The 27,281-nt window shown below is 41.7% G+C and overlaps 1 protein-coding gene across 6 annotated transcripts in view; it reads left to right on the top strand.

The window, feature by feature from the left end:
* Pde4d (phosphodiesterase 4D) overlaps window positions 1–27,281 on the top strand; it is a 683,624-nt gene that overhangs the window by 403,047 nt on the left and 253,296 nt on the right. Inside the window, exon 1 of one of the 6 annotated variants that reach the window (XM_038322671.2) lies at window positions 17,617–17,732. The exons of the other annotated variants lie outside the window; for them this stretch is intronic. Coding sequence (XP_038178599.1) covers window positions 17,668–17,732 — 65 coding nt within the window. The 5' untranslated portion in view covers window positions 17,617–17,667. Of the gene's footprint in view, window positions 1–17,616; window positions 17,733–27,281 lie in introns of those variants that run through there. 6 annotated transcript variants of the gene reach the window in all.

The following is a 27,281-nucleotide window of genomic DNA, read 5'->3' as shown; positions in this document are numbered from 1 at the left end:
GGGACTCATGTATACTATACCTACACTCTACCACTGAGCCAACCTCCCCAGACCAAGTCTCAAAATGTTTTAAATCTTCTAAGAGACTTTCACTTTTCTCTGCCACTCTCCTTTGAACAATGTCATAGCTCCACTTAGCAAAATAAAGGTCAAAATCACACCAAAATATCTGGTTCCCAATCTGGCCTCCTCATTTCACAATAGGCTTCTTCCTTCTTATTAGTTGAGGGAAGAAAAAAAAGAGGCAAGAAGCTTGTTTACTGGCCTAGAACAAATGAAAGAAATCTGTCCTCTTTTTTTGCTTGCTGTAAATTCATTTTATATACCAACCGCAGTTCTCCCTCTCTCCCCTCCTCCAACTCTCCCTACTCTACCCCAACACACACACACACACACACACACACACACATCCAGTCCTCATAAAGGGCAAGGCCTTCCATGGGGAGTCAACAAAGCCTGGTGCATTAAGTTGAGGCAGAACCTCCTTGTTGCATCAAGACTGAGTTAGGTGTTCCACCACTAGGAATCCTTTCCAAAAAGCCTATTCATGCACCTGGAATAAATTCCGATCCCATTGCCAGGGCCCCCACAAACAGGCCAGGCTACACAACTGTCACCCACATGCAGAGAGCCTAGCTGGGTCCCATACAGGCTCCCCAGCTGTAGATCGATCTAGAGTCCTCGAGCTCCCACTAGCTCAGGTCAGCTGTCTGTGTGTATGTCGCCATTGTGATCTTGACCCCTTGCTCATATAATCACTCCCTTCAGCTGGGCTCCCTGAGCTCAGCTCAGTCCTTGGCTGTGGATCTCTGTATCAGCTTCCATCAGTTACTGAATGGAGGAAGGGTCTTTAATGACAGTTAGGGTATTCACCAACCTGCTTATAGGGGAAGGCCCATTCAGGCATCCTCTCTACTATAGCTAGGAGATGGCTAGGGTCATCCTTGTGGATTCCTTGGAATTTCTCTAGTACCTGGTTTCTCCCTAACCCCATAAACGGCTCCCTCCCTCTATCAAGATATCGTTCATTGCTCTCCCACTCTGTACCTCCCCCAACTTGACCGTCCTGGTACCTCATGTTCTCATCCCCTATTCCCTCCCCTCTACAGAACCCCCCACTTCCAGTTTACCCAGAAGATCACATCTATTTCCCCTCCCCGGAGTTATCCATGTGTCCCTCTTAGGGTCTTCCTTGTTACCTAACTTCTCTGGAGCTGTGGATTATAGTCTGGTTATCCTTTGCTTTACATCTACGATCCACTTATGAGTGAGTACATACCATGTTTGTCTTTCTGGTTCTCGGTTACCTCACTCAGGATGGTTTTTTCTAGCTCCATCCATTTGCCTGAAAATTTCATGATGAGATGACTGGCAATTTAAGAACCACACTCACATATCTGGATTCAGTACTGTTGATCAATAAGCAGCTTAACAGATCTACAACACCCATGAAAATACCCCATTGTGTTTTATTCGCAATAAATAATACAGGATTTATATAAACAATTTCCTTACCATACCACATGGGTGTTATAGACCTTACCACTGGGCTCCCTCGCCCCTTGTTTATCATAAACTCCCAAAGTAAATGCTTCCTTTTTTGTTTGTGTTAGCCATAGTGACCATAAGCATTACATCTGTTGTTTCACTTAGTCCAATCCCATCAGATCTTCCTGCTACATTTAAGAAAGGCCTGAGGCTAAGCCACCCAATTACATCCAATCACAACTGGCCCTGTGTTGGATTTTAGGGAGAATAAAAGAAAATGAGATACTAATCTAGCTACCACACAGGCACCTCCATGAAGACCGAAAGACTCCGGTTACCAACCCCAAATTGTTTTCTTTGAACTGGCCATCGGTAACTGACCTCGCCTACCATAGTAAATTTAATCTTGTTTGGAAAATGCTATGTGTGTGTTTCTGACCACTACTGGTAAGAATCTCTGAGTTCATTCTTGTTAACATCGATATAGTCATTGTGTAGTGGGAGAGCATATTCCCCAGGAGTTAAGCAGGCTCTCTTCAAACATCATTTTGAAGCCATAAAATAAGGAATAGTCCCAAGTACCTCACAAAGGAACTTCAGGTAAAGTGCCAAATGAGTAGGAGGTGTACAATAAATGTTTTCTCTTCCGCCTCCTCTAGTTGAACCCAACCAAATTGCTCATTCAATTTGGTTACTACTTACTCAATCTAGTTACTCAGATTTTTGGCTAATGATTAGTGAGACGGTATCAACAAGGGATGTTTCAAATCAGAATCCAGTCTCCTGGGAGGAGGCACCAATTTTGTCAGAGTTCATTCTCTGACTCAAAACTTTTCTCCTGGAAAGCCTGAAATGTTAGCAATTACAACCTCATCCCACTGTGCTGCATTCTTGCTGTTCATTATATCGGCCATTAAAACACAAAATGTTAAGAGAGTCGATAAACATGAGCTCACTGTCGCATCTGCCACTCCCCTCGAATGAGTCTCTTACAGATGAATGAAATAGTCATCCGTGTTTTAGACAGCGACGAGGAGAAGCTGGTAAGACAGCTGCTCCCCCAACCCCGAATTATTTTCTTTGGTTTTCAAAGAATTTGCCAGGCCGTGTGTTTGGAATTTTGAATGAAACCACCACTCAACACAGAAAAGGCTCATCATTGCTTCACAAATGGGAAACGCTGGCCTCGTTGGTCTGTTATAACTGAGAGAGAGTGGACCAAATATCAGCTGCCTTGATTGAGGTGTGTATTTCCAGTGTGTCCCAGTGCCATCAGGACTGATCATTCTGACACAAAAGACAACATAAACCAGTGTCTATTGTCATTCTGAACCTTTTTGAGTTCTCCACATACTCACTCTGTCTGCCTCGTCCCTCTGCTGTACTGGCATTCCTTCTGATAGAGCCTGGGGAGGGGGTCCACGAAGAACACATACTCCTCAAAGACACTATATGTTTTCTCAATGTTTGATTGGCAGGTACAAATGGGGACACACTGAGAAGGTTATCTGGAACCTTCATCAAATGGCTCTTTACCTTACAACCTGTGACCTGGAACTTCCTAGCTCATATCACCATGGGTTATCCAGTGTCCAGCGAGAGCCATAGGCAACTTACATGGGAGATACCTGGACATCTTAGAGTCAGAGTGATGGGGGTTAGGGGATTGGATGAGGACGTGTTTATCAAGCACCTATCTAGTTAGTTCCAGATAAAAAAGGTCATCCCTCTGACGCTACAGTTTGCCATGGGCCTACGTAACATGTGACTGTGCCACAAATTCTAATTGTCTTAATAATAAAAACCCTGAGTCAGATATCAGGGTAAATGTTAGAAGATCAGAGAGACAATGGTGCAAGCCACAGCCACCTCTTACTTCACCTACTTCTCAGCCGAAAAGGGGTATTTTATCTCTACAAGTCCTCAGACTGAATGCCTTGAGCTCTTGTCTCCTCCCATCCTATAATCCTCTCTCTCTGCCCAGCTGTATCCTTTCCAGTCCCCACCTTCCTAGTGCTGGAATCAAAGGTGTGTGACTCCCAAGTACTGAGATGAGAGGTGTGTGCCATCACCACCTACCTAAGTGATTCTCTTGTAGACTGGATGAGGCTCAAGTAGCCTAGGGTGGCCTTGAACTCACTGAGATCTGTCTACCTCTGCTTCCCAAATAGTGGCACACCGAGGAGTGTGTGCCACTACTGCCCTGCCTTTATGGGTAACTAGTAGTTTGCTCCACACTCTGGTCCTTAGGCAAGCTCTATTTGTCATAGCACAAACAAAATGTCACCACTCTTGGTCAATAGCCCATAGAGCTTTCATTTATTGCAGATTCCCTTGTGTTTTTCCTGTATCTCTAGGCCAAGGGTCAGAAGCTGAGCTACACCTAATCTTTTGTCAAAGTAAAACAGAAGGTTACTAAACACATTCATCATTCAGCTGTAGAAAGATAAGTTGGTTAACCGTCTTGCATGGTGACTCTTGGTAAAAATCTTCACAACATTCTGTGCTTTTTTGTTAGACTTTTAAGGCCACCCAAAAGGCAAGTGCATAGAAAGGGACTGTTTTGAATTTTGTAACTTTTGATCAATGTTTGTCATTTCCTACCAGTATCTAAAATGTCCTGGGTTTCTTGAACAGCCTTCAGTTGTAGCTAAATTTGAAAGTATCCAGTAGATGTAAGGCCTCAAGAAAATTCTTTGAAATTCTTAATGACAGTCCCAGATCCCACTTTTAACATTTTTCTAAACTGCCCCTGGTCCTTAGTCCTAGAGATACACAGGAGAAGTTTCTTCTAGAAGAATGTGATTTCTTAAGGCAGAATCATCATACTATAGTAGTGATGGATTTTATTTACTTCAGAATTCTGATGGTTGAAACAAAGGAAGGCCCTGTCTTGTTTGTTTTATTAAAGATTGTTTTCTTATTGATTCATGTGTGTGTGTGTGTGTGTGTGTGTGCGCGCGCGTGCGCGCACGCTTAAGGAAGCCAGAAGAGGATATCAGATCACCCGGAACCAGAGTTGTAGGTAGTTGTGAGCTGACATATAAGACCTAACTCGGGTCTTCTGGAAGAGCAGCAAAGCCTCTTAATCACTGAGTCATTTATCCAACCTTACCGTGTCTTCTTTAACAATAAGTGTTAACAGAGCTCTGAAGGCTTTGGCTGTGTCTACACTTTTTTAAAAGCATCTGACCAGCCGGGCGGTGGTGGCGCACGCCTTTAATCCCAGCACTCGGGAGGCAGAGGCAGGCGGATCTCTGTGAGTTCGAGACCAGCCTGGTCTACAAGAGCTAGTTCCAGGACAGGCTCCAAAGCTACAGAGAAACCCTGTCTCGAAAAAAAAAAAAACCAAAATAAATAAATAAATAAATAAATAAATAAATAAAGCCTATATTATCTAACTTAATTCCCAAACATTCTAGTTTCACTCATGTTATAACTGAGGAGTCTGAGACATAGAGAGCAACTGTTGTGGCTGAGGTAAGAGCAAAGTAGGCAGTGTTGATTTGGGTGGTATAACCCTGAAGGGTTTATAACCACTAGCTAATAATGCTTTCTTGGTAGTGCTAAGAGAATTAGCCCCAGTCATTCAACTTGAGATGTGTTTATTTAAAATCGAAAAATAAGAGTCCCATTATCTCTCCATTCAAGAAACTGGACAGGTCCATCAGTTTATACAATTCCAAAAGCATCGTTCACCTTGTGGTTCACGTTGGCGGTCCACCCTAAGACCACGTAACATGAACCTCAAACTCGGTGTGGAGCTGCTGCTTGCTTCCTTACACAAAACACCTCATGCTGGTGTTTCCCCAAGTGACCCTGAAACAGTCTCAGTTTACACCTCTCCTCATTCTTAGAGGCCAAGATCAACAGTAAATGTCCCTAAATAATTTTAATCATTCCGGGACTGCTGGAATGTTCTATGAAGTAAATCAAAACGACTTTAGTCGTTTTACCTCCCTCCCTCCCTTCTTCCCTTCCTTCTTTTACATGTCAAGCAAAATTGAATACTAGCATTCGCAGAAACATTATCTGGAATCAGGGACAGAGTGCCTGCAGATATAAACCACTCTACTACCCTTAGGGTAGTAGAGCCCATGGTGACCTCTCCTTGCCCCTGCTGAGCTCATGAGAAGAGTGACTCACGGTCCTTCAGTGGAATGCACCTGTGAGCCCCAGCCGAAGTGCCTTCAGTTCCCATTGAGTAAGGAGAGCCATTCAGGCATTGATATCTGACCTCACAATCTACCTGTGCTGTGCCCAGCCCTTTTACAGAGACACAAGAGCCCATTTGCGTCACCAAAGCCAGAGTATTTCCATTATATAGTAGATTTGTTAAGAAGAACGACAAAAAAGAAAAAAGAAACATTGACTCTCCCAACTTCTGCTGAGTAGCTTATGTCATTCACAAACAACACACTCCCTTTGTCTTCAGAAAGCATAGTTCATTACAAAGGAAACTATTGACAATATCCATTGAGCAGCTGAGCAGAATGGGAGTGAGTTTTCAATGCTGGCAACCTGTTTGCCTTGTTCCACCTCTGCTGTGTGTTTCCTTTTCTCTTAACGCAGTAGGAACGTAGCCCTCCATCAGAACTGCATCCCTGAGACTGCATGATGACGGGTGATCATCCTGCTGTACGGGTCCTTTCCTATGGACTCAGTGTGCAGGGCCACCCACCAGATTCAGATTTCTTAGTTCACAAGCCAGCTGGTAAATATTTTAGAGGAGGATTTACTAAAGCCTCTTTTTATTTGCCTGTGTAATATCCCAAACAGGATTACTTGATACTTTGACCTTGCAATATCGTGTGTTCAGTTATAAGAAACAGAAAGAGGAAGGGAGGCAGGGGATGTAGGGAAGGACAGAAGGAAGGAGAAAAGGAGGAAAGAAGGAAGGAGGGGAGGAAGCAAGTGGAGTAAAGAAGGGAGCGAGGAAGGAGGGAATGAAAGAAGGAGGGAGGAAGGGAGGAGGGAATGAAAAAAGGAGGAAGGGAAGGAGGGAGGGAGGGAAAGAGGGAGAGAGGAAAGGAGGAAGGGAGGGAAGGAGGGAGGGAGGGAAGGCTGGGGGCTACAGTTGTGGTTATAGCAATTCATGATTGTGATCCCAGCTGTTTGGCCGAAATCTCTAAGTTCGAGGACAGCTTAGGCTACAGAATCACATATGAACAAACAAACATGAAACAACAAAATATTCTTAAGGACAACAGCATCTTCTAACTCTCAGAAGTAGCAGCTACAGCTGAACATTTTCTTTAAATTATTTGTAATACAAAGGAAAACCCGCACCCAGTGGATTCCTTACTTTACCTCATTAGCAAAGGTAACTCTGGGGTGTCGGAATGGCACAGAAGTGCTACCTGGAAACAGTCCGCATGTCTCCTGACATGAAACACCTCAGACCAGAGTCACCCTCCCTTCCCCACCCTCGAGACTCTTGCTATCCTCAGCAGCCACCTTGGCTCTCAGGCTCCGTGCCTGCAGCCCGTGATCTTTCCGTTGGCCTGAATACTGGGGAGGGATGCATTCAGCAGCTCCAAAATTATACAAAGAAAGCTGCGAAACTGGCATGGAAGAAGTTTCATTAAGTGTTCAAAGCATAACATTCTGTCGACTTCAATAATTGAAAGTGATTATTCATAAAAATTTTATGATTTACTTTTGAATAAAAACCTGGGGGATGATGACTTTTTCATTTCACAAATATTCCCAGAAATGCCAGATGACTGAAAAGGGGCCAGGACTTCCCTTAGTTATATGTATCCAATAGTAGCCACAGGATTTAAAAACAAAGTTAAAGTCTCTTTCCAGATTACTTTCTTACAGCAAAAACAATGTATAGGGGCCGGGCGGTGGTGGCGCACGCCTTTAATCCTAGCACTCGGGAGGCAGAGGCAGGCGGATCTCTGTGAGTTCGAGACCAGCCTGGTCTACAAGAGCTAGCTCCAGGACAGGCTGTAAAGCTGTAGAGAAACCCTGTCTCGAAAAACCAACAACAACAACAACAACAACAAAACCCAATGTATAATGGGGGAGAATGAGCCTATTTTAATCTGTGGGGAACAATAGGACATGAAGGTGTCAAAACCTGACCTCCTCATTTGTAAATTGCAATTAACACTAGCTTCTACTGTATGTCTTTAAAATGACTGCACTTTGATAATAATTTGCAGTTACCCTAAGGTGATCCTTCAGAAAAAAAGGTTAATGAACCATTCTCTGAGAAGCCTCTGAGTCAATAAAGGAAGTAGTTTCTGTCCTGGAGGAATCTGACTCGCTGCAGAAATGTCAGCTAAAAAGGAGACTTGAATTCCACAGGCTGGGTGGGAGGAGGCCTTCATACAAGCTCTCCATATGGAATAACACTCTGCCCTGAAAATAGCACTTGGCTTTGTGTCTTCTTTTAGCTTTCCACGAAGAAACTGTGCCAAGTGCCACATTTGAGCTTCAGCTTTCCCGCAGACGTAGCAGAGAAAGCAGCTTCTTGAAGAAGGCCGCAGACACACCAAAGCCCTTTGTCTGAAGCCCAGGGTCCTATGTTGTTTGTGGGTTTTCAGAGTCCACTGAACCCTCGGAATGAACAGTCTGTCTTTCTTTCCAGAAGAGCACAGAATGATAGGCAAGGTCGGGTTAAATAGTGTCTACGTCAGCGTTCGCAGCCCCTTTCCCAAAGCTATTCTGAACAAATAAATAACTAAGAAAACTGTCAATAAGCCAGTCTCATGGACAGTGCTGAGAAACAGAATAGAAAGCTAGCCATTTTAAGGGAAGAATCTATGGAAAACATCTTTTTGAAAAAGTTGTTACTAAATAGCACAATCATTTCTGTATGTAGTTTCTCATATGACAATACTTGTAAGTTTCAATTTCTGTGATGGAAATAATTAATTTTTAATGATTTCAATATCAAGCACACCAGGGAATACTAGGGCAGGGATCTTGACTCATGTAGCCTACCATTTTTACCTGAGACTCACTCACTTTCATAGTTAGTATTTTCAAATAGTGGGTTATTTCTTCTTACACTTTGTTCATTATAAACTACATGGACTTAAATTAAGAATTATAAAGTTAAAATTACTTTTTTGTTGAAATGCTGCATCCTGTGATATTTGTGTCTTCATCTTGAGATTCAAGTTTTCCTCGGGTTGCACATGGCCTTGGTAACTGAGTCTAAGTTTCCATGCGAGACCTTGAGTGTGCCCCTTACCACTGTCTAGACTTTAGCTGTCTCAGTGATTTGGTAAAAGAAATACTGGTGCCAAGCTTATTGGTCTGCCTAAAATGTCAGTCGAGAGATTGAGCCCAGCCAGCGTCTTTCCCTGAGCCTGGTCAGCATAGGATGAGCAGGTTCCTCTGTGGTCTTCGGCTCTCTTTCTCTAGAATGACAAGGCTCACATTCTGTCCTGGTTCTTCCATTCGCCTCTCTGAGGAAGTACTGCTGGTCCCTTATTTAATGAGCATGTCTACATTGTTCTCTGGAAGTTGACAGAAATGCAGGCATGCTAACCCATGAAGAACACTTTGTTATTAGTGGCTCGAAGTAGGATCAGAGAGCATTGACTGGGATACAGGCTTTCCACCATGGAGACAGAGGCATCGTTCATAAGTGAATAGATGCCTGATTGGGGCATAGTCTCCCACATATACTCAGTCTCTTCTCCATTGTCCTTAAAGCTGTAGCACTTTCTGGAAAAAGCATTCTGTTGAGCTGAGCTTCCAAAAGGTCTCTATTACTGTCTTGGGTGAATGGCACATTACAGAATGGCTTCCCCAGGTTAAAGCTATCTCTGCAAAATGCTAGTCAAGTACCTTTCCTTTCTAAAGAGTGGTACTGCCATCAGCTAGATGACCCTCGGACCCTGCCCTACACATTGCTATTGCTTTGAGTGGATATTTTTTATCAGAAGGATATTGCAGGGTCTCTGTTTTGGCACGCGCGCGCATGCACGTGCGCACACACACGCACACACACACACACCGGTGACCGGAGCAATTATTAGGAATAGAGGTTTATGAAAAGGAAGATAACAAGACTCAGTTTCAGAAGCTTAGTTCTAGCCATGAAGCAAATGCTACGAAAATACAGAGGAAGGAAATCATCTCAAAGAACAGATGTTGTATGTCAAAGAAAACATATTGAAATGTGTGGCCAAGGATGAGCTGACCATACTCATGCACCACTTCCCTTAACAAGAGCAGGGAGATGTTATCAAGATGTGTCAAAGGCTTATCCAGCACTGGTGACCAAGGGTTTGTTCTGTTGTCGAATAAACAACCTGAGAAGCAGACACTAGAGTAGTAGTAGTGGTTCCGGCAGTAGAACTATAACTTCAGTAGTAGTTACTTTGAACACAAAAGTGAAGAAACAAAGCCTGCTTTCAGGAAACTCCCAACATTACTAGGATCTAAGCATCTCCCCGGGACAGATCCTGTTAGCCTGAGTTCCTTAGTTCCCAAGGAGTGGCTAGGTCAAATGAAGATAACTTAGTGATTCCAGAAGGAGTGTAGCACTGATATCTGGGAGAGGAGAGTCCAGGGTCGATTCCTGAGGAAGAATAGAGGTAAAAGCCAGCTGAGTGATCCTGCCAGAAAAGGGCCAACATCTGAAGGGAAGGGTGGGGGTAGGGGTGGACCAGCTTGTGCATCAACCTGACAGAATCTGAGAGGTAGCTATTTTCTGGAAACATCTGTTCAAAATTTATGTCCGTGCTTATGCTGAATGAGGGTGGCCACATAGTAGAAGTTTTAATTTCCTACACAAAGGGGGATGGAAGAGACTTTCTGAGAAATAGTGCATGTTTTTTTTTCAAATCAGAAAATGTAATGTATTGCCCGTGTCTTTGAAAGATAACTCAATTTGGGAAATAATTTTGATGTAGAAAAGGGGAGACGAGAAAACTATACATGATGAATTCTATAAAGGTAATCAGAACCTTGAGTATAAACTAAGATAAAAGCATAAGATAATGATTTTAATCCAAACACTAATACAATATTTGTATGGAATAGCAGCAAGCACTTTAAGTTTTAGACCTGTTTACCTCACAATCACATTGGTTCTTTCCAAGCATATTTTTAGTTTTTTTTTTTTTTTTTTTTTTTTTTTTTTTTTTTTTTTTTGGTTTTTCGAGACAGGGTTTCTCTGCAGCTTCTTTTTTAGAGCCTGTCCTGGAACTAGCTCTTGTAGACCAGGCTGGCCTCGAATTCACAGAGATCTGCCTGCCTCTGCCTCCCGATCTTTAATCTGCTGGGATTAAAGGCGTGCGCCACCACCGCCTGGCTCCAAGCATATTTTTAATAGCAAGTATTATACAACTGAGTGCTTAGTATACGTCCAGCAGTGTGCTAAAGTTGTATGTGTTCCTTTATCCTCATAAAATTCTATTTTATCTCCACTTTCATAGCTGAGGCAGCAGGGATAGAGAGAAAGTTAAACAGTTTTTGAGATAAACCATCAGCGCTTGGGAGAGTCTGACATTAGACTCAGACAGCCTGACTCCACGTCATTTTCTTACCATATCCGACAGACTCTTTCTAATAGCTAAGCATCATCTCAAAGAGCAGATGTTGTATGTCCAAGAAAAGGTGCTTGAAATGTGTGCCAGGGATGAGCTGACCACACTAATGTGCCACTCCCCTTAGCGAGAGCAGGGAGATGTTGGAATTACAGAGCTCTGAAGAAAGTTTGGATTCTACGGGTTTTTTTCATACTTATTACTTGAGGGGTTGTATTATCACTGAAACTTCCCTGAACAGTATTGATAGGTTATTTTTCAAACCCGATTTTAATAAAAACTGCAAATTTTCTCACAGTGTTAGAAAAGAAGGGACCCATTTGTAACAATGATCTATAAATTAATACAACTGTATATTTATATTATTCTAATATATAGTCTATTTAATATATGTTATTTTTGCTTTATATGCTGGGACTGATATCAGGAGTTAGAAATCACTCAATTAAACATAGATGACCATTAGGGCCTCAGAATGGGGACGTTACAATACTATTATCATGGTGTGCACTAAAAATGAACATATTTAGACAATAGCAGAGGGGTGTGTGTCTTAAAATACTAAGCATTGGTCAAGACAAAGATGTTTCCTCTTCAAAGTCAATCAAATAACTGGTAGAGAATTAGTGAAAATAACTCTGAGATCCCATCCAGTTCCACTTAGAATATTTATTAGTCAAATTTCTAGAAACCAAAAAAAAGAGATGATGGTTGCCAGGGCCCAGGAGAAGAGGTACTAAGAAGCTAGTGTGTAATGGGCACAAGTATTCAGTTAGCCACGTGATATCTGGAGATGGAGAGTGAAGATGGCCTCTGGAGATGGAGAGTGAAGATGGCCTCACAGCAGTGTAGATGTATATAGCACCGCCGAACAATGTCCATAGAAAGTTGAACTGTAAATAGCAATGACAAACTACCATTAAGGAACTAGAAAGGTGGCCCAGGAGTTAAGAGCCCTTGCTATTCTCCCCAAGGACCCATGTTCAGTTCTTAGTACCACAACAGATAGCTCACAACCATCTGTAACTCCAGCTCCAGGGCATCTGTCAACCCTGCCCTCCACAGGCACCAGCACCCACGCACACAAACCCACATGCAAATGCATACTCCCACACATAATGAAAAAGGATTAAAAATAAAATCTTTAAGAAGTTTGCTACTGAACTATACTTGAGATCCCAATGGAGCTGTATGATAAAGAAAAGTTTAAAGTACTAAAGCTGTGGGAGACAGAGTGATGGCTTCCTTTTGAAATGAATCTTATGGTTTCTAACTTTTTACAGTGGAAAATAGATTTTGCTTTTCCTATTTTGCTCTAAAAAAAAATCAATCATAGTAATAGTTAGTTAGTGCTTCCCTCAAAGGAAAACAAAGCAAAGCAACAAAAAGGACACTTTGAGAAAGCTAGGAGATGTTTGTAATTCCTAGCCAGTGTGTGTGTGTGTGTGTGTGTGTATGTGTGTGTGTATGTGTGTGTCTGTGTGTGTATGTGTGTGAGTGAGTGTGTGTGTGTGTGCGTGTGTATGTGTGTATGTGTGTGTCTGTGTGTGTGTGTGCGTGTGTATGTGTGTGTGAGTGTGTGTGTATCTGTGTATGTGTGTGTATGTGTGTATGTGTGAGTGAGTGAGTGTGTGTGTGTGTGTGTGTGTGTGCATGAGCACATAAGGAAATGGACAATGACATAACCAAATAAAAGGGGAACACAATGGAGAAGGCTGAGCTACTCCCAATACTGCAAATAAAACTTGGAAGAGGTTTGATTTCAAATAAAGAGGAAATAATGATGGGTATATAATAACCTCTTATCTACAGGCCCTTACTGTTTCTCAGCATGGAGAGTTTACAGTGCTTCTCATTTCAGAAAGAACAGATTCAAAGATACTAGTCCAAGGAAGCAAGGTACTCATGCAAACAGGAGAACTAAACGATTGTGCTCAAACGCATCGCTGGTATCTCCAGAGCTATCTCCTCTCGCACAAGAAACAATTATAAGTGGGTATAGATCCTGCTCTAGAAAGATAGGACTGCGCCAAAATGGGTAGCCCCACAAATAATGACAAAGGAGGAGGCTATGGTTATAGGCACATGTATGCACACGCGCGCGCGCGCGCGCGCACACACACACACACACACACACACTATAGAGAAAAGTTTTGAGATAAGCTATAACCAGCTCAATTTTTTAAACAAATTATTGGTTCGTTTTGTGCATAAAACTATTTTGATTTCCCCCTTAAAGGGATGTGATAGGTACTTAAGAATATATACACTACCTAAAACCTAACATACAGAGTATAACATGCTAGCATTGAGGAAGGAATTGACTTGTAATACGGATAACTTTATAAAATGACATTTTATGAAAAAGCAAGAAGTCTAAAGGTAGCCTTCAAAATATAGTATTCTGGGCTTTCTAGGAATTTGATAATTTAGGAATCTCTTGTATTGCCTCCAGTTGTGTATATAGTAAATGTAATTAGAAGTAGCAACTCAAAATTCCCCTCCACAAAAGGAAAATGACATGGTACTTCTCAGTAACAAGGAAATGTTGCAAGAGTTCAAAGTAACTTGGTCATTAAGGTTCAGACTCAGTGCAGAATGCCAGGAAACTGTAGTAACGGATATCCATGGTCATTTTTCCTAAGGAGGTGACTTGACATATCGTAGGTCAGAACTTCATTACATAAGACAGGCTTGAACAGTTAGCTCAGAATATGGTTCCACTGTGACATCAGTGCTTGACAGTTTGGAAAGTGGATGGTGTCTACTATAATCCGAAAGTAGAAGTTTACTGAGAAGGCAGAAAACTAGACGTTAGACAGGATACTGTAATGTGAAGATTATCTGGGAAAAACTAGATTGTGTGGTAAAAATCACTCCTTAATGTCTCCCTGAGCTGGTGTCAATTAGTGTCTCATATTTAATTCATGTTATTGACAAATGTCAGTTTCAACAGCTCCACTCATCATTAAACGATAAGAGAAATAAACCATATCTGCAGGTGCATCCAGTCTATTGGAAGGCAGGAGATTTCCCTCAAGAGTTTTGCAGTGCATTGTGGATCCTAGGAGTTGTATTTGACAGAGGTTAGGTAATTTAAGAATAATAGTTTTCTGTTAGTGTTCAATTGTATTTTAGAGAAAACATAACCAGCATATCACCATTTTTAGAATATATAGAAAGTACTTTCTAAATTTAGCTTAAACTCTAAAAATGAGTCAGCATAGATAAAATATCAGCAATGATGTAAGTGGGTCGCTAAGATGGAGGAAATAGTGTCCAAATGAATGAAATTTGAAGAACACCATATTACATATCATATTACATATCATATTACATATCATATTACATGGTGGTTTCATTCAATGAAATATAGATGGGGGACCCCTAACAATCTATCAAAGGGCAGTAACATGTACTTAGAAGGCAAGCTACACAACACTATGCTACCACATAGATCAGAGAAGCGGAGACAATGGCAACTTCGCATCAACTGTGACTCCCCCATGCTCTGTAGACAAAGGCATGTAGTTGATAAGGCTCAGTTCTCCACATCCAGGCATCCTTGCCAACTGGTACATCATCACGCATTGTGTAAAACAGGAGTGTTGTATCCCCTTGATTTGGAACAGGCACGCAGATGTCCAAATTGTATTTTAGATATTTCAGTGGAGAAAAAAATAGGATAGGAACAGCATTTAACCAAAAGTTAAGTATCGCTCTGTTTTATTTTAATTCGGTCCCTTCCTTTACTGTTAGCAGTAGAAGCCTACTTTAAAAAAAAAAAAAGAAAAGAAAAAAGCAAGAAAGAAATCAGAAATCAGATCTCTGCAGGCTGAAGAGAGACATATTGCTTCTCCTTTATATTGGCAAAATTGCTGTGCCATTCCTTGGAGCTGATTAGTTGCATGTGTTTTCAGAGTCCTGGCTTAGGACCTGTTTCTGGGTGGGTGGGGAGGATGTACATGAGCCCCTATGGGGCTGGACCTCGGTGTTCCATTCCATAGAGGCCCAGCCGTTAGGTGGTAGGGCCTTCTGAGAAAGGTTTTTGGACTCTGAGGGTAAGTGTAGACAAGTAAGTCACAGGTGCTACTTCTGCAGCATGTGTAGCAAAGAAGGGTGTGGCAGCAAAGTAAGTAATCTCACTGGGACAGTGTCCTCTCAGGGGAGCCAAGACCATGGGGGTGATTGCTCCTGGAGAGCTTAGCACACAGGGCTCAGACACTGTGCTCTCTGGCCCTTGTCATCTTTGTAAACGACATCCAGAAACTGTTTGGTAAACTTTAAAACAACAACAAAACGGCTTTACAGATGAGTGGGGAGCTGTTTCATTTTACTTGGGCTGGAGATTTCCCTCCTCTTAGCCACTTTCGTATTTCCAAAATAAAGAAGGTAAACCTTTCCTTAACATTCCTCTCTCCCGTCACACGTTGGACTAAGTAGCTTCATTAGCTTCTTGGAATTTCTAGAACTATGTGTTTAGGTAGCTTGCATAAAATATAGGGAACTGTGAGGAACACACTAGACATGGGTCGGGACTGAAAAGGTCAAATGTCCCTAGGCAGTATGGGAAAACCGAAAGGCTTATGCAGAGAAGTTTGTGAAAAGAAGTTTATTGACATTTGCTTTAGGAAGCCTGAGAACCTCCATAGTAGACGAAATCAAAATGCACGCTGAGGTGTGAAGGGTTTGTTATTGTAATAAGTGGCCCCCGTCTCCGCCGGACTTTGTTCTTTCTACATCAATTTTCCAAGCTGTTTGGGTGGGTCAGCCACACTCCAACATCCTGTCTCCAAATGCTAAATAAATAACCAAGTTCACGTCAGACGAGGGAAGCCAGGCACAGCTAATGTCACTGAAGATTCAGAATGCTTATTTTCACTTGATAATTCACCTTCAACATAATTGAAGTTGGCATCCCCAGAGGAACGTATATCCTTTGTGTAAATGTCCGGAGAGGTAGACAAGGCGAGGGGAATGAATGTTCCTTTGTCAGCGGCTGGAACATCTGTAACTAGCTTGCAATGTAGCTACCGTGGTAGAAGAGTTCTTTTGTTTTCTTAATATTTTGAAAATCTTAATTAAAATATAATTACAATGTCTCCCTTCCCTTTCTCCAACCCCTCCCATGCTTCCCTTACTCCCCTCTCAAATCCTTTTCCTTGGATTATTACATATTATAAGCACAAATGTATATAAAATGCAACCTCCTGGTTCCATTCAGGATTGCTTACTTATATGTATATAATTTCAGGGCTCACCAGTTGGCATTGTACCACCAATTATTTCAGATGCCATTTGTGGGGCAGGTTCGGTTCTTGAAAATAAAGTTGCTTGTGATGCAAAGCTTTATACTTTACTGAAGAACTGCTAAGGATTAGCCAATGTGAGTCTGCATATGCAAATCAATGGCATTTCCATGTCATTATTTTTTAAAATTAGCTTTAAAAAACAGCAAGAGTACACGTAGCCACTTTCCCTCCAAGGTTACGGTAGAATTTTTTTTTTCGGTATAAGTACCCCATTAGCTCCTCATCCAAGGCAGTATGTTTCCAGAATGCTTTGCTGAATTTCCAAGGGACATCCACATCTCTGCACCAACCTAAAGCGTGACTTTAAAAAAAAAAAAAAAATGTGTTGGAAATGAATTTCTGCTAAGTCCTCAAATCCTCTCAACTTTGGTCTTGAAGAAAAATTTCAGTGTTCCATGATTCCATGTGGTAGTTTCTTTTGTATTTGATAAAGAAGGAAACTCCAGTGGCTAGGGGTGCATATCTTCTAAAGGTGCTTAGGGAGGGAGGTTTTCCAGGAGTAGCACAGACAGCTGCTTTTCTAGAGGAGGGCTTGGCTTTGAAAGTCTCCTAGCTCTGCCGTCTGCGTGGCCGCTTTGCACTCCTGCCTTCTGGATTCAGAGTTCCGCCCCTTTGCTTTGTAAGTCAGCAATTGACCAGGCCCGGTTGGGCGCTTTTTTCCCCCTTTCTCACTTCCCTGCGATGTTTTGAACTGCCTTCTCACAGACGTCATTCAGCCCTTGAGGAATAGTTTCTGCCTGGTGGGTGAGACTGGATGATAGTTCTCATTCACAAAGACTTGCCTCCGGAGTCCTCAGGGGACACAGCGGAAACTGGCTTGGCAGGTACCTCGACCCACCCAGCTCACCGAGCTGCTCTCCTCCTGCGACCCCCTTTCCTCCACCGAGAGCATTGTCTGTCCTCGTCCCGCCACCCGCTGGCTGCTGGTCGCCCTGAACTGAAACTTCCTTGACAGCTCGCCCTCTGTGTGTCACCCGGCTGCCAGGCACTTTCTTTTTTCTACCTGAGTGAGGCTTGGGGAAAACCTCTAAGTCCGTCGTTATGAAATTGCAAAAAGGAGATTAAGTGACCCATTCGCTGAGCTGGCTTGCCTTGTGACCCAGATGGAGAAGCGATTCAAAATCCAGTTCCTCTGTTGGCAAGGCAGGCAGAGAAGGAACTCCCTTCGGAAGAGCCCGAGGCTTGGGCATGAAGGAGGAAAGCCCGCCCGCTGCCTGCAACACTGAGCTGAGACAGGAGGCAGCCTCCCTGACCCTGGAAAACCTTCAAAGCTTTCTTTGTGGCAAGCTAGCTGATGTGTATTGATCAGAAGACTTGAACATATTCCTTCTCCGTCTCCCCTCTTCAAAATGAGCATTATTATGAAGCCGAGATCCAGGTCCACAAGTTCCCTGAGGACTACGGAGGCAGTTTGGTAACGTGTTTCTCTCCCAGCTCCCCCTACTTCTTTCTCCCTCTTCCCCTTTAAGACTGACATACAACTCAAGAACTTAGTAATTGCTGAGGAGGTGTGATGCTAAAGCTTTGGGGAAGAATGTATTTAATTGGCAGCTCCCTTACTCTTTATTTCCCTCCTTAACCTGCCCTATATAAAAAGGTGTGTGTGTGTGTGTGTGTGTGTGTGTGTGTGTGTGTGTGTGTGTGTGTGTGTTTAACTCCTTGTGGACCATAGCAATTTATCTAAGAGTCACTTTTAAGGAAGGGAAGAAAGAGGTGGCTTTTAAAAATGAAAGTTTACCAGCTCTCACGTCTGATTTGGTGGTGTGTATTGTCACCTTTTTTTTTTTTTTTTTTTTTTTGAGTACTGCAAAGATTGCCTTGGGTGCTGGCAAGCATTAGGAGTTAATGAGGCTAGAAAGCTTTCATGACTTAATAGAAAAGCACCTGGAACACAAAACCATGTGGCTAAACCCACATCAAGTTCTTTGCCATTCAATCCTCTCATCTTTACTTATGAATATGTTTAGGGTAATATAAAAGTTTTACTTTAACGAAATTTAAGTCCATTTCAATTTAGTCTAATATACATTCTGCTTTTCCCCCCAATTCTACTTTGATATGCTCATACACATATGATGCTTTTTAAAAAAAAACTTCCTATTAAAGTTAGTTTTGCTTCTCGCTTTTTATAGAATTCTTTATGGCAACTTCAGAGGAAAATATTATGGATTGTTTACATTAACAGTTTGTAAATGAACAGTTCAGTTCACTTCTTTGATGTAGGGATAATCACACTGGACAAGGGAAATAAAAGCAAAGACTAAGGTAGAATTGGGCAGTCAGTAAGACCTAGGGTGTATTATGTACACAAACAAACTCACATCTAAATACGTGAATTATTTGCATAGGATAGCTAACTCTTGTTTACATGGGTGGCTAATTGTTCCCTGCTATTATACTAGTGCTTGCCCAAGAATGGAAACAAGAATGCCCCCCTTAGTTGTGTTTCTGTGAATTTTAATAAATTCAAAAAAGCCAATATATCTTTTATAATATTTGTCAGCCCTACTCAGCATATTCCATAACTATGAGTTGATTGAATGAAAATTTATAACTGGAGATATACTTGCAAGGTCCTTTTCTGGCAACCTCTCCCTACAAAATAGTTACTGGGAAATGCATAAAATCCCTTTATAAATTTATTTAGCTGGTGCAAACCACTGCTGTAAGCAGCCATATATCAGTGGTTTCGCACATTTCTAATTTATATCCCAAATAAGTGGGGAAAAAAGATCTCAGTTAAACAAATAGCATGGAGGCTTATTTTTAGCTCCAGGGCTCAGTTGACAATAATTTATTTATTGCAACTGGCAGTAGTTACTAGCATGGTCAGTCTTTGTATTTCGGTGATTGCCACAGACTATTTTTGACCATAGCTATTCTGTTAAGTTTTATGAGACAAACAGGTAGAGACACAATTCAAAATACACATGAAAATATTGACTTTTTCACAACTCCATCCTTCTGCTTAACTTCTAAACTTCTACATCGCATTGCTATCAAAGTGATTTTTGTATAATAACTAAATGTCACCAAATGCTAGTGATCCCTAACTATAGCTGTGCACTGCAGAAACATCTCTGGTTAAGCTTACATCCACCAAAGAGTATTGATTAACTGCTTGAATATATCACTGTATACTTCAAATAACTTAGACTGAGGGTGTCATAGACAATAAACTTAATTCTACCATTCATTCTCTACACACACACACACACACACACACACACACACACACGTGTGTACACATTCTCATGCTCCATTACTTACATTTTGACATCTCTCTCTCTCTCTACCTCTCCACTAGCCTTGGCAAGCTTAGCTGGGCAATGTTGCTATTCTAGGTCCTAGGTCATCTTGTCTTTTTGTGATTGAGTTTACATGATAGAAACTTGTTAATTTCCCTTTTATCCTTTTGTCATTCCAGTTAGTATGTATGTATGTATGTATGTATGTATGTATGTATTTATTTATTTATCTGTTTACTTAAGAAGCTCATCTTTTGACTACACCGTCTTGCTTTGGTTATGGAACTTCATTGACCCACTTTCTACAAATCTGCCTACTTTTCTCTGGAATGTCCCAAACCCAGACATTACCTTTAGAAGGTTTTTACCTGTCTTAAGCTCGTATCCAGTGCTTCCGATGGCTGCCTGTTGTGTTCTTTCTATCTGCTGCCCCGTGTGCACTGGAACCGGCCATCCACTCTCAGTTGCCTTAATCCGCCCAGACCTGTGGTGTGGTCATTAGTGATTGTCTAACAAATTCATAGGATTTCACACTCTCCTTTTATGTCACTTATTGAAAAGGTCCCTCTTTGTTATAATTAAAACTTTATAAATTTAAAAAAAAACCTTGAAATTATTCTACTGGTGTTCTTGTAATGTGTGTCACAGGTTTTAAGTTTAAATAAAAAGGGTTATGTATTCATCCAATGGCTGCTTATTGAATACCCCTGATGCATCATGTTCCAGCAGAAAGTGACTATGACCCAAATTCTCAAACATTCCTCTAACACTTTTATAGCATGAGTTGAGAAAAGTTTGATATATAAACTTTCTTGTTTTTATAAATGTAATAAAAATAGCAAGTTCATTGGTGGGGCTTTGCATTTCATTTCCTGTTGCTTCAATATTGGTATTCTTTCTTCAATTCTATGTATTAAAATATGACATTTCCTTTTTGAGATTTATTTATTCTTATTTGCATTCATGTTTTGCCTGCATCTATGTCTGCGTAATGGTGCCAGGTCCCCAGAACTGGAGAAATGGACAGGGACAGTTGTGAGCTATCATGTAGGTACTGGGACTTGAACCTGGGTCCTCTGGAAGAACAGCCAGTGCTCTAGTGAGCCATCTCTCAAGCCACCAAACATGGCAGTTCATGTCCATAAATATTTGAACTTTACATGTCTTAAATGTTCATTTACTTCTTAGCAAAATAATATGATTTCATTCCTTGAAACTGTTATAGTACTTCTTTCATAAGCATATTCCAAGAACATGTATTAGTTTAATTAAGATGCATGATTTAGTTTAAGTAAAAGAACAAAACTATTAATTAGCCTTCAAACCACAAGTAACCACTTGTGAATAAAACTGCCTTGGTTCTTTCCCAGCTGTCAGGAACCTCCAGTGTTAGCTGGTATAGTTAAGATCATTACATAACCTAGTGGAAGAGCTTCAGACCTTAAACATGACTGCAGTTTTATGAAATAAATATTAAGCTGATCCTGGAACATATAAAATTCTACTTATATGAGAAAGGGTGTGAAAGCTCTCTATTCCAACATTTTAGTAGAGGTTATTTTATAGAGTAAAAGAGATAGAAGCAGAAGTTGGAAGACTTCGGGCTTTTTGCTGTAATTCTGTATTCTATAGCCTCTTTTTCATGGGGAAAATACCACACAGGAAACTTTTGTTTAAAATGAGGTTCCGCATTTAAACAAGCTACGTTTTATATATTCATATATATATATATATATATATATATTCCTCCTTACATAAAGAAATATATTCTATTATATAAATGTGTGTATATATATATATATATATGTATATATAGCCAGTTTTCCCAGGTTTCAAAATTGGTAAGCATCTGAATAAAAGAACTGATAAAATTTTCTGGATCACGTCACAGCTCAGACCAATAAATGATTGCACATTGGTTTTTTATTTGTCCTCTTCGCCAAATGTCATAAAATTTCAGGCTGGTTGAACACTATTATTTTGGCTTGAAGACCACAAGGGGAAACATACACACACACACACACACACACACACACTTGCTTAGACTAGCATGGCTAGTTTTATAATTGAGTATTTTAAAAGAAAAAGAGAAGTAGCACCACTGATGAATATGTTGACGGAGAGCTTAATTAAACCCCCTTGCTCATTCTCATTTGCTCTTATTCCAATTTAGCTTGCACGCTGTGCAGAGTTGCCAAGGCTGCTCCTGTCCTCTGCTTAAGACTTTAACAGATGACGGTTGTCCTATTTCTCTAGCAACGCCACTTCTCGCTTCTGTTTCATAGAGGGCCTTTCGTGAATGCGAGCACGGGGGAATTTAACATATAATGTAACAGTATAAACCATGAAAAGCAGGGAGTGGGAATAGCTAAAGTCTACCGATGAGAAAATGGCGTGGGCAAGGCCCTGTACATCGCAGTTTCCAGAGAAGCCTGGGAAGGGACCCCAAGTGTGTCCGTTTGAAAGCTAATGTTCTTCTCACGGCAGCAGGTTGCCTCCCTCTACTGTCTGTGCCATTAGCATTTTTAGTGACTACAGAATTGGCCATCTGGCGAGTACCACAAACTGATGGCGGTTTTCTTCTCCAGAGTATGGTGGCGGACGGATTTGAGGCTAGTGTTGCGAACGGTGTGAAAGGCCGTTGTAGTTCCATCATTGCAGCCCATAGAGTCTGTGTGGCAATGAATAAGGTCACCCGTGCCTCACCAGGGGGCATACTGGGCCAAAGTTCATCTTTCTAGTTGCGTTAGAAAGTTTGACTCTGTTCTGTGCGAGCTCTGACAGGATGGGGGAGGGGAGGACAATGTCTAAGACTGGGTGGAGTTTCACACTGTTAAATGTTGGCTTTGGGAGGTATCTGATCTCCCCACCTGTATCTTTTATTTTAGAAACTCTGTGAAAGGGACAGCACATGCAATGTGCACAGTTACTCCGTTTCCAACATACAAATGGTTTGCTTGGGTGATAGCTCTTGAATTGTTTTGCTGTTTTGGCCATGTGGCGTGTCTGTTTAATTCAATTGCTTCCATTAATAGATGTCTGTATGGCAGCAGGCCTCGAGATGGACCTGCTTTTAGAAATGATTGTGACGCCTTGGGTGTCGTTTAAAAACTAACAAGAGGAGCCCAGAGCACATTTGCAAATGCATTTGCCTTTTTTTTATGTCGTAATTTTGGAGAGTTTCTGAAAATAAACTCTTGTTCAATTCTGCTTCGATCATGCACTACGTATTAGAAGCCACTTGATTCCTTTATAGCTCAATCTATTCATCATGGAAGGCTAGGGAAAGCCAGCCAGCAGCTTTCCACATGTGCTTTACACATGACATGTGACTTGACTAAGTACATGTGTGTATTTGAAAGGACAAGCATGTTTATATGTGTGTGCATTTGACGCATAGATACATGTAGACGGATTTTCCTTTGGACTGCCAGCTAACAACGACTTGGAGACTTATTAATTATGAAAGCTTGGCCTTAGTTTAGTTTTTTCCAGCTAGCTCTTATAATTTAATTAACTCATATTTTTTAATCTACATTCTGCCTAGTGGCTCTGTTACCTCTGATCTGTACCATATGTCTGACTTCTGTGACGTCCCAATGACATCTCTGCCTCTCTTCTTCCCAGAGTCCTCTCTGTCTCCAGAAATCCCGCCTAACCTCTTCCTGCCTAGTTATTGGCCACTCAGGTCTTTATTAAATCAATCACAGCAATATGTTTTTACATAGTATACAAATGTCCCACAACAACACATATTTTAAAAGCATATTTAGGGTGACACATATAAGTCAAAGCACTCATATGAGAGAAAAAAAGAAAGGATATGGTTTTGGGTGGGTGGGGTAGTGGGGAGGAACTGGGAGGAGCTGAAGAAGGGGAATTATAAACAAAATATATTATATGAAAAAATCTATTTTCAATTAAAAGAGAAAATGTTTCGTTAAAAACAGCAATGATAAACTAGGCAATAAGTTGTAACTTTGCTCCCTTCTGAACCTTTCCCTCTCTCACAGCCCTTTTGCTTTTAGAATTTCATATGTAAGTACAGTTTTTATGACCCTTCCCCACCCCACATCTTCCCTCAAATTCATGTCAGGTGACTCGTCCTTGAAGAAACCTGGCTTTCCTGCTCTCAGCAGCCACTGCTGCCTGGAGTGTAGGGCACACCCCTAGTTGAAGAGTTTTGCACCACTGAAGAGCCCACGGGGTCCCACAGAATGTTGCTTGAACCCATTAAGTTAAGAACTCTAAATTCACTCATTTGCAGCTATCTACCTTAACCCTAGCAGGCCACTCTCTTTTTTGCGTGTTCTGGGCCTTGTGAACTGGGTTGAAATTACTCTGTCTGGAAAGACCTCAGAGTCATAGACACATCTCACAAGAAACTACAGAGTAGTTAGGTAGAGATAGATACAGTATTTAATTAGGATCTGCAATATTGCGTGTCTCTGTTTTGCAAATTTACCTTAGACTTATCAGAAAAGAGACTCTCGTTGCTCTTTAAAGCTGTGTGTGACTGACAGGTCAGGAATTGATCCTGGTGACTGGTAAGGAAATGCCGAATTAGGACTGAATGCTTCCGAAGCAGGTGCATCTTCAATATGGCTATTGTAACTGAGGTTGTCCACACTCTTTCTACCTTCTGCTAATTGGTCAAGTTCCTAGTAAATAGCACCTGTGCTGTACTTTCTTCAGGGACCTGCATTGCTGAGACAGCTCTTTGCATGTGTGTAGCAGCACTTAGGTCTAGCTCTTCCCCATCAAGCCGGGGGTGTGACGGTTTGGACCCTGTGACTGAAAATTGCCTTTATCTGAACTAAAGGAATAGCTTACTTGTTAGCGCCTCTGGCAACCACTCCAAGCAGAGCATGGGATTTATTGCAACAGAAGATATTGGGACATGAATGTAATCATGAAATTAGAATGGTTACTACTGGGTCTACCCAACTGGTTCTTGTAAGATTAAGCAAAAGAGGATGAAGCTGCAGATGAAGGATTTAATGAGGTCTTTATGGAGTTTGCATTTACCTCTTAGAAAGATGCCTGAGAGACTCACATAGATCTTCTGGATGATAGTAATGCTGGACCTACAGTGGTTATAGGGTCTGCATGAAGCAAGGGCAATGGTACCCTAGTGATGCTCAGAAGAGCTAGTGAGGAAGACGGTGACCATGCTCCGTCTTTACCAAAAGCCAGTGTAAGAGCTGGGTAGGTTTAAAGGTATAGGCCTGTGATCCCAGAATTCAGGAGGCTGAGGCAGGAGGATTGGGCACTTTAAAGTTGGTCTACATAGTAAGACCTTGTCCAAGAAAGGGGGAGGAGGAAAGAAGCAGGAAGAAGAGGGAAGAAGGGAAGGAGGGAAGAAAGAGGGAAGAAAAGTTCTTATTACATGTTCAATTATACATAGGGGTTGAAGATGATACTTCAGTCAAAAGTTCTATCTCCTGGCTTGTGAGATGGCTTAGCAGTAAAGTATGTTAGATGACAAGCCTGGTGACCTCAGTTCCATCCCAGTACCCACATGATGGAAAGAGAGAACCAATTGTTCTCTGACCTCCATTCACATGCTATGGCAGTAACAAACATACAAGTCCTAAATAAGCAAATACAAAAGAAACCAGCGTAAACAACTATCTCTCCAGAGATAAGGGGCTAGAGGACAGGCTGAGGCACCATGTGGTTACAAAGACAGGGATCTAGGCTGAGGTACTGTTAAACATAACTGTAAAGCTAACTAATGGAAGCTAGGCTTGAGCTATGCCTCACTGCCAAGTGCTTCTTTGTGTAGTCGGGTTTGTCATAAACTGGGAACTGCTTCAGAAGAATGAAGATTTGGGAGGACCGCAGGACTTGTGGGTATGGTTTCTCAGTGCAACTGGGGAAACATAAATTCCAAGTCTTTGATAATCGACTCCCAGATTCCCGAGTAATTGGCCTTCTACCCTTCTAGCGGCCTATTCCGTTTAATCACACTACTGATAAATGAGCATTTGAGTTAGAAGCCACATACACACATACAGTAAAAGCCCTCCTGTTTCTCTATTATACTTGAGAGAATACAAGGAGTTACAGAAGATAGTAAGAATGCACACACACATACACACACCCTACACTCCTGATGTTTGGAGTTGTTTGGTTGGCTAGTTAGTTTGTTGACTTTTCTCTTCTTAGATAAGGTCTCAGTATGTAACTTCTGCTGTCCCTGGATTGTTATATAGCCGAGACTGGCCTCAAATTCACATCCTTTTTCCTCGTTCTTCTAAGAGCTGGGATGAGAGGGCTGCAGGCACTCCCACCCTAGTCCCGAGGTTTTCAACTCGCAGGACCAGCAGGCCTTGTTCATACCTAATACTAATCTCCCTGCTTAAATTTTAACCTATCGGCCCTGGTTATCAGCAGCTAGGGAGACGGATAAGGTGTGTCTCTTTTCTGGCTTTTGAAAGCTGGTGTCCTGAGCCTCTTCTCACCCTGTATTTTAAAATGTTCTTTTTGAATCGTAAATGACACCAATGTGATTCATTAACTGTCTCATTCGATGTAATTTCTGTATATGATTGTTTTCATACTTCCTAGATAAGACTGGCCCCATTGTACCCAATTTTTCCTCGTGTTTCAAAGACATCTGAGGCGAGTCATTCAAGTCTGTGTAATTAATTTATGTGAAACATCCATGTACGTGTAGACTCCAGAAGACTGTAATTCCAAGTACCCATGATATCACCCCACTACAATGTGGCACAGAACGTATTCTTTGTGTCAAGGGATTTGCATAATGCTGTGTGACTTAGACTAAGTCACTGTAAAATATGCCATATTGCAGTCAGTGACATTCTATCATGGCCTAAGCCTCTACTGGCTGTAGCAATTTCTCCACTGCTGCAACTCTGTCCCAGAACAGCAGGGACCTGATCAATGGATGGCTGCATCACCAGCCAGCTAGAGACAGTGGTTCCCAAGTCTACTAAAACAATTGCATGAGCACCAAATAAGGTTGATAGCCACAGTGTACTGAGCATTTGTTACTTGTGCGACATCAAACTTGGTGCCATCAGAGCCACTGCGTTGGGTAAAACTGAAGCTCCAGAGCTTGTAAAATCGCACAGCTGCAGGGAAACCTGCTCTGTCGAAAGCTGAACTTTCCCCGCGGTTTCTGCTGTTGCCGTTGCTGGACCGTTCTCCCTCCATGTCTGCATATACCTGGTTTTCCTTGGTGGTATTAACAAAACATGTTCAGCAAGCTGCTACTTAGCCTTCCCTTTCTGTCCTCTACAGAAGGCCAAGTGTCTCCCGTTCACATGTGCATCCGAGAACAAGTTTTCTCTTTCTGTTTACTTGACAGCCTTCTCTTCCAGGTTTTATACCCAATCCTTCTACCATGGGCCCTGGAGATGTGTAGGAAATAGAGCATGGACTTTGACACCGCTCCATCCCTTAGAGAGCTAGCGGGTTCCTCCAGAATCACGCCACTCGCTGACCCTCCTACTCTGGTCAGACTATAAATTGCACTGTTTTCTTCCTCTCTGGCACTGGACCAGTTTGGAGAACCATAAACTCTTTTAAATAAATGGGACCACAGAGCGTAACCTATAATCTATTTCTCCCCACCCCTAACCCCAGCTAGCCGCTGGCAATGTTTTGTTAGTCTTTAACATTTCTGGTCAAGTAAGATCAAGAATAGCTGTTAGAACCAATAGCACGGCTTAAATAGTAAATGG

The sequence above is a fragment of the Arvicola amphibius genome, chromosome 3, assembly GCF_903992535.2.
Source record: "Arvicola amphibius chromosome 3, mArvAmp1.2, whole genome shotgun sequence".
Classification (NCBI taxonomy): Eukaryota; Metazoa; Chordata; class Mammalia; order Rodentia; family Cricetidae; genus Arvicola; species Arvicola amphibius.
Note: the sequence above shows the minus strand (reverse complement) of the source record. Positions and strands in the feature narration are given on the sequence as shown.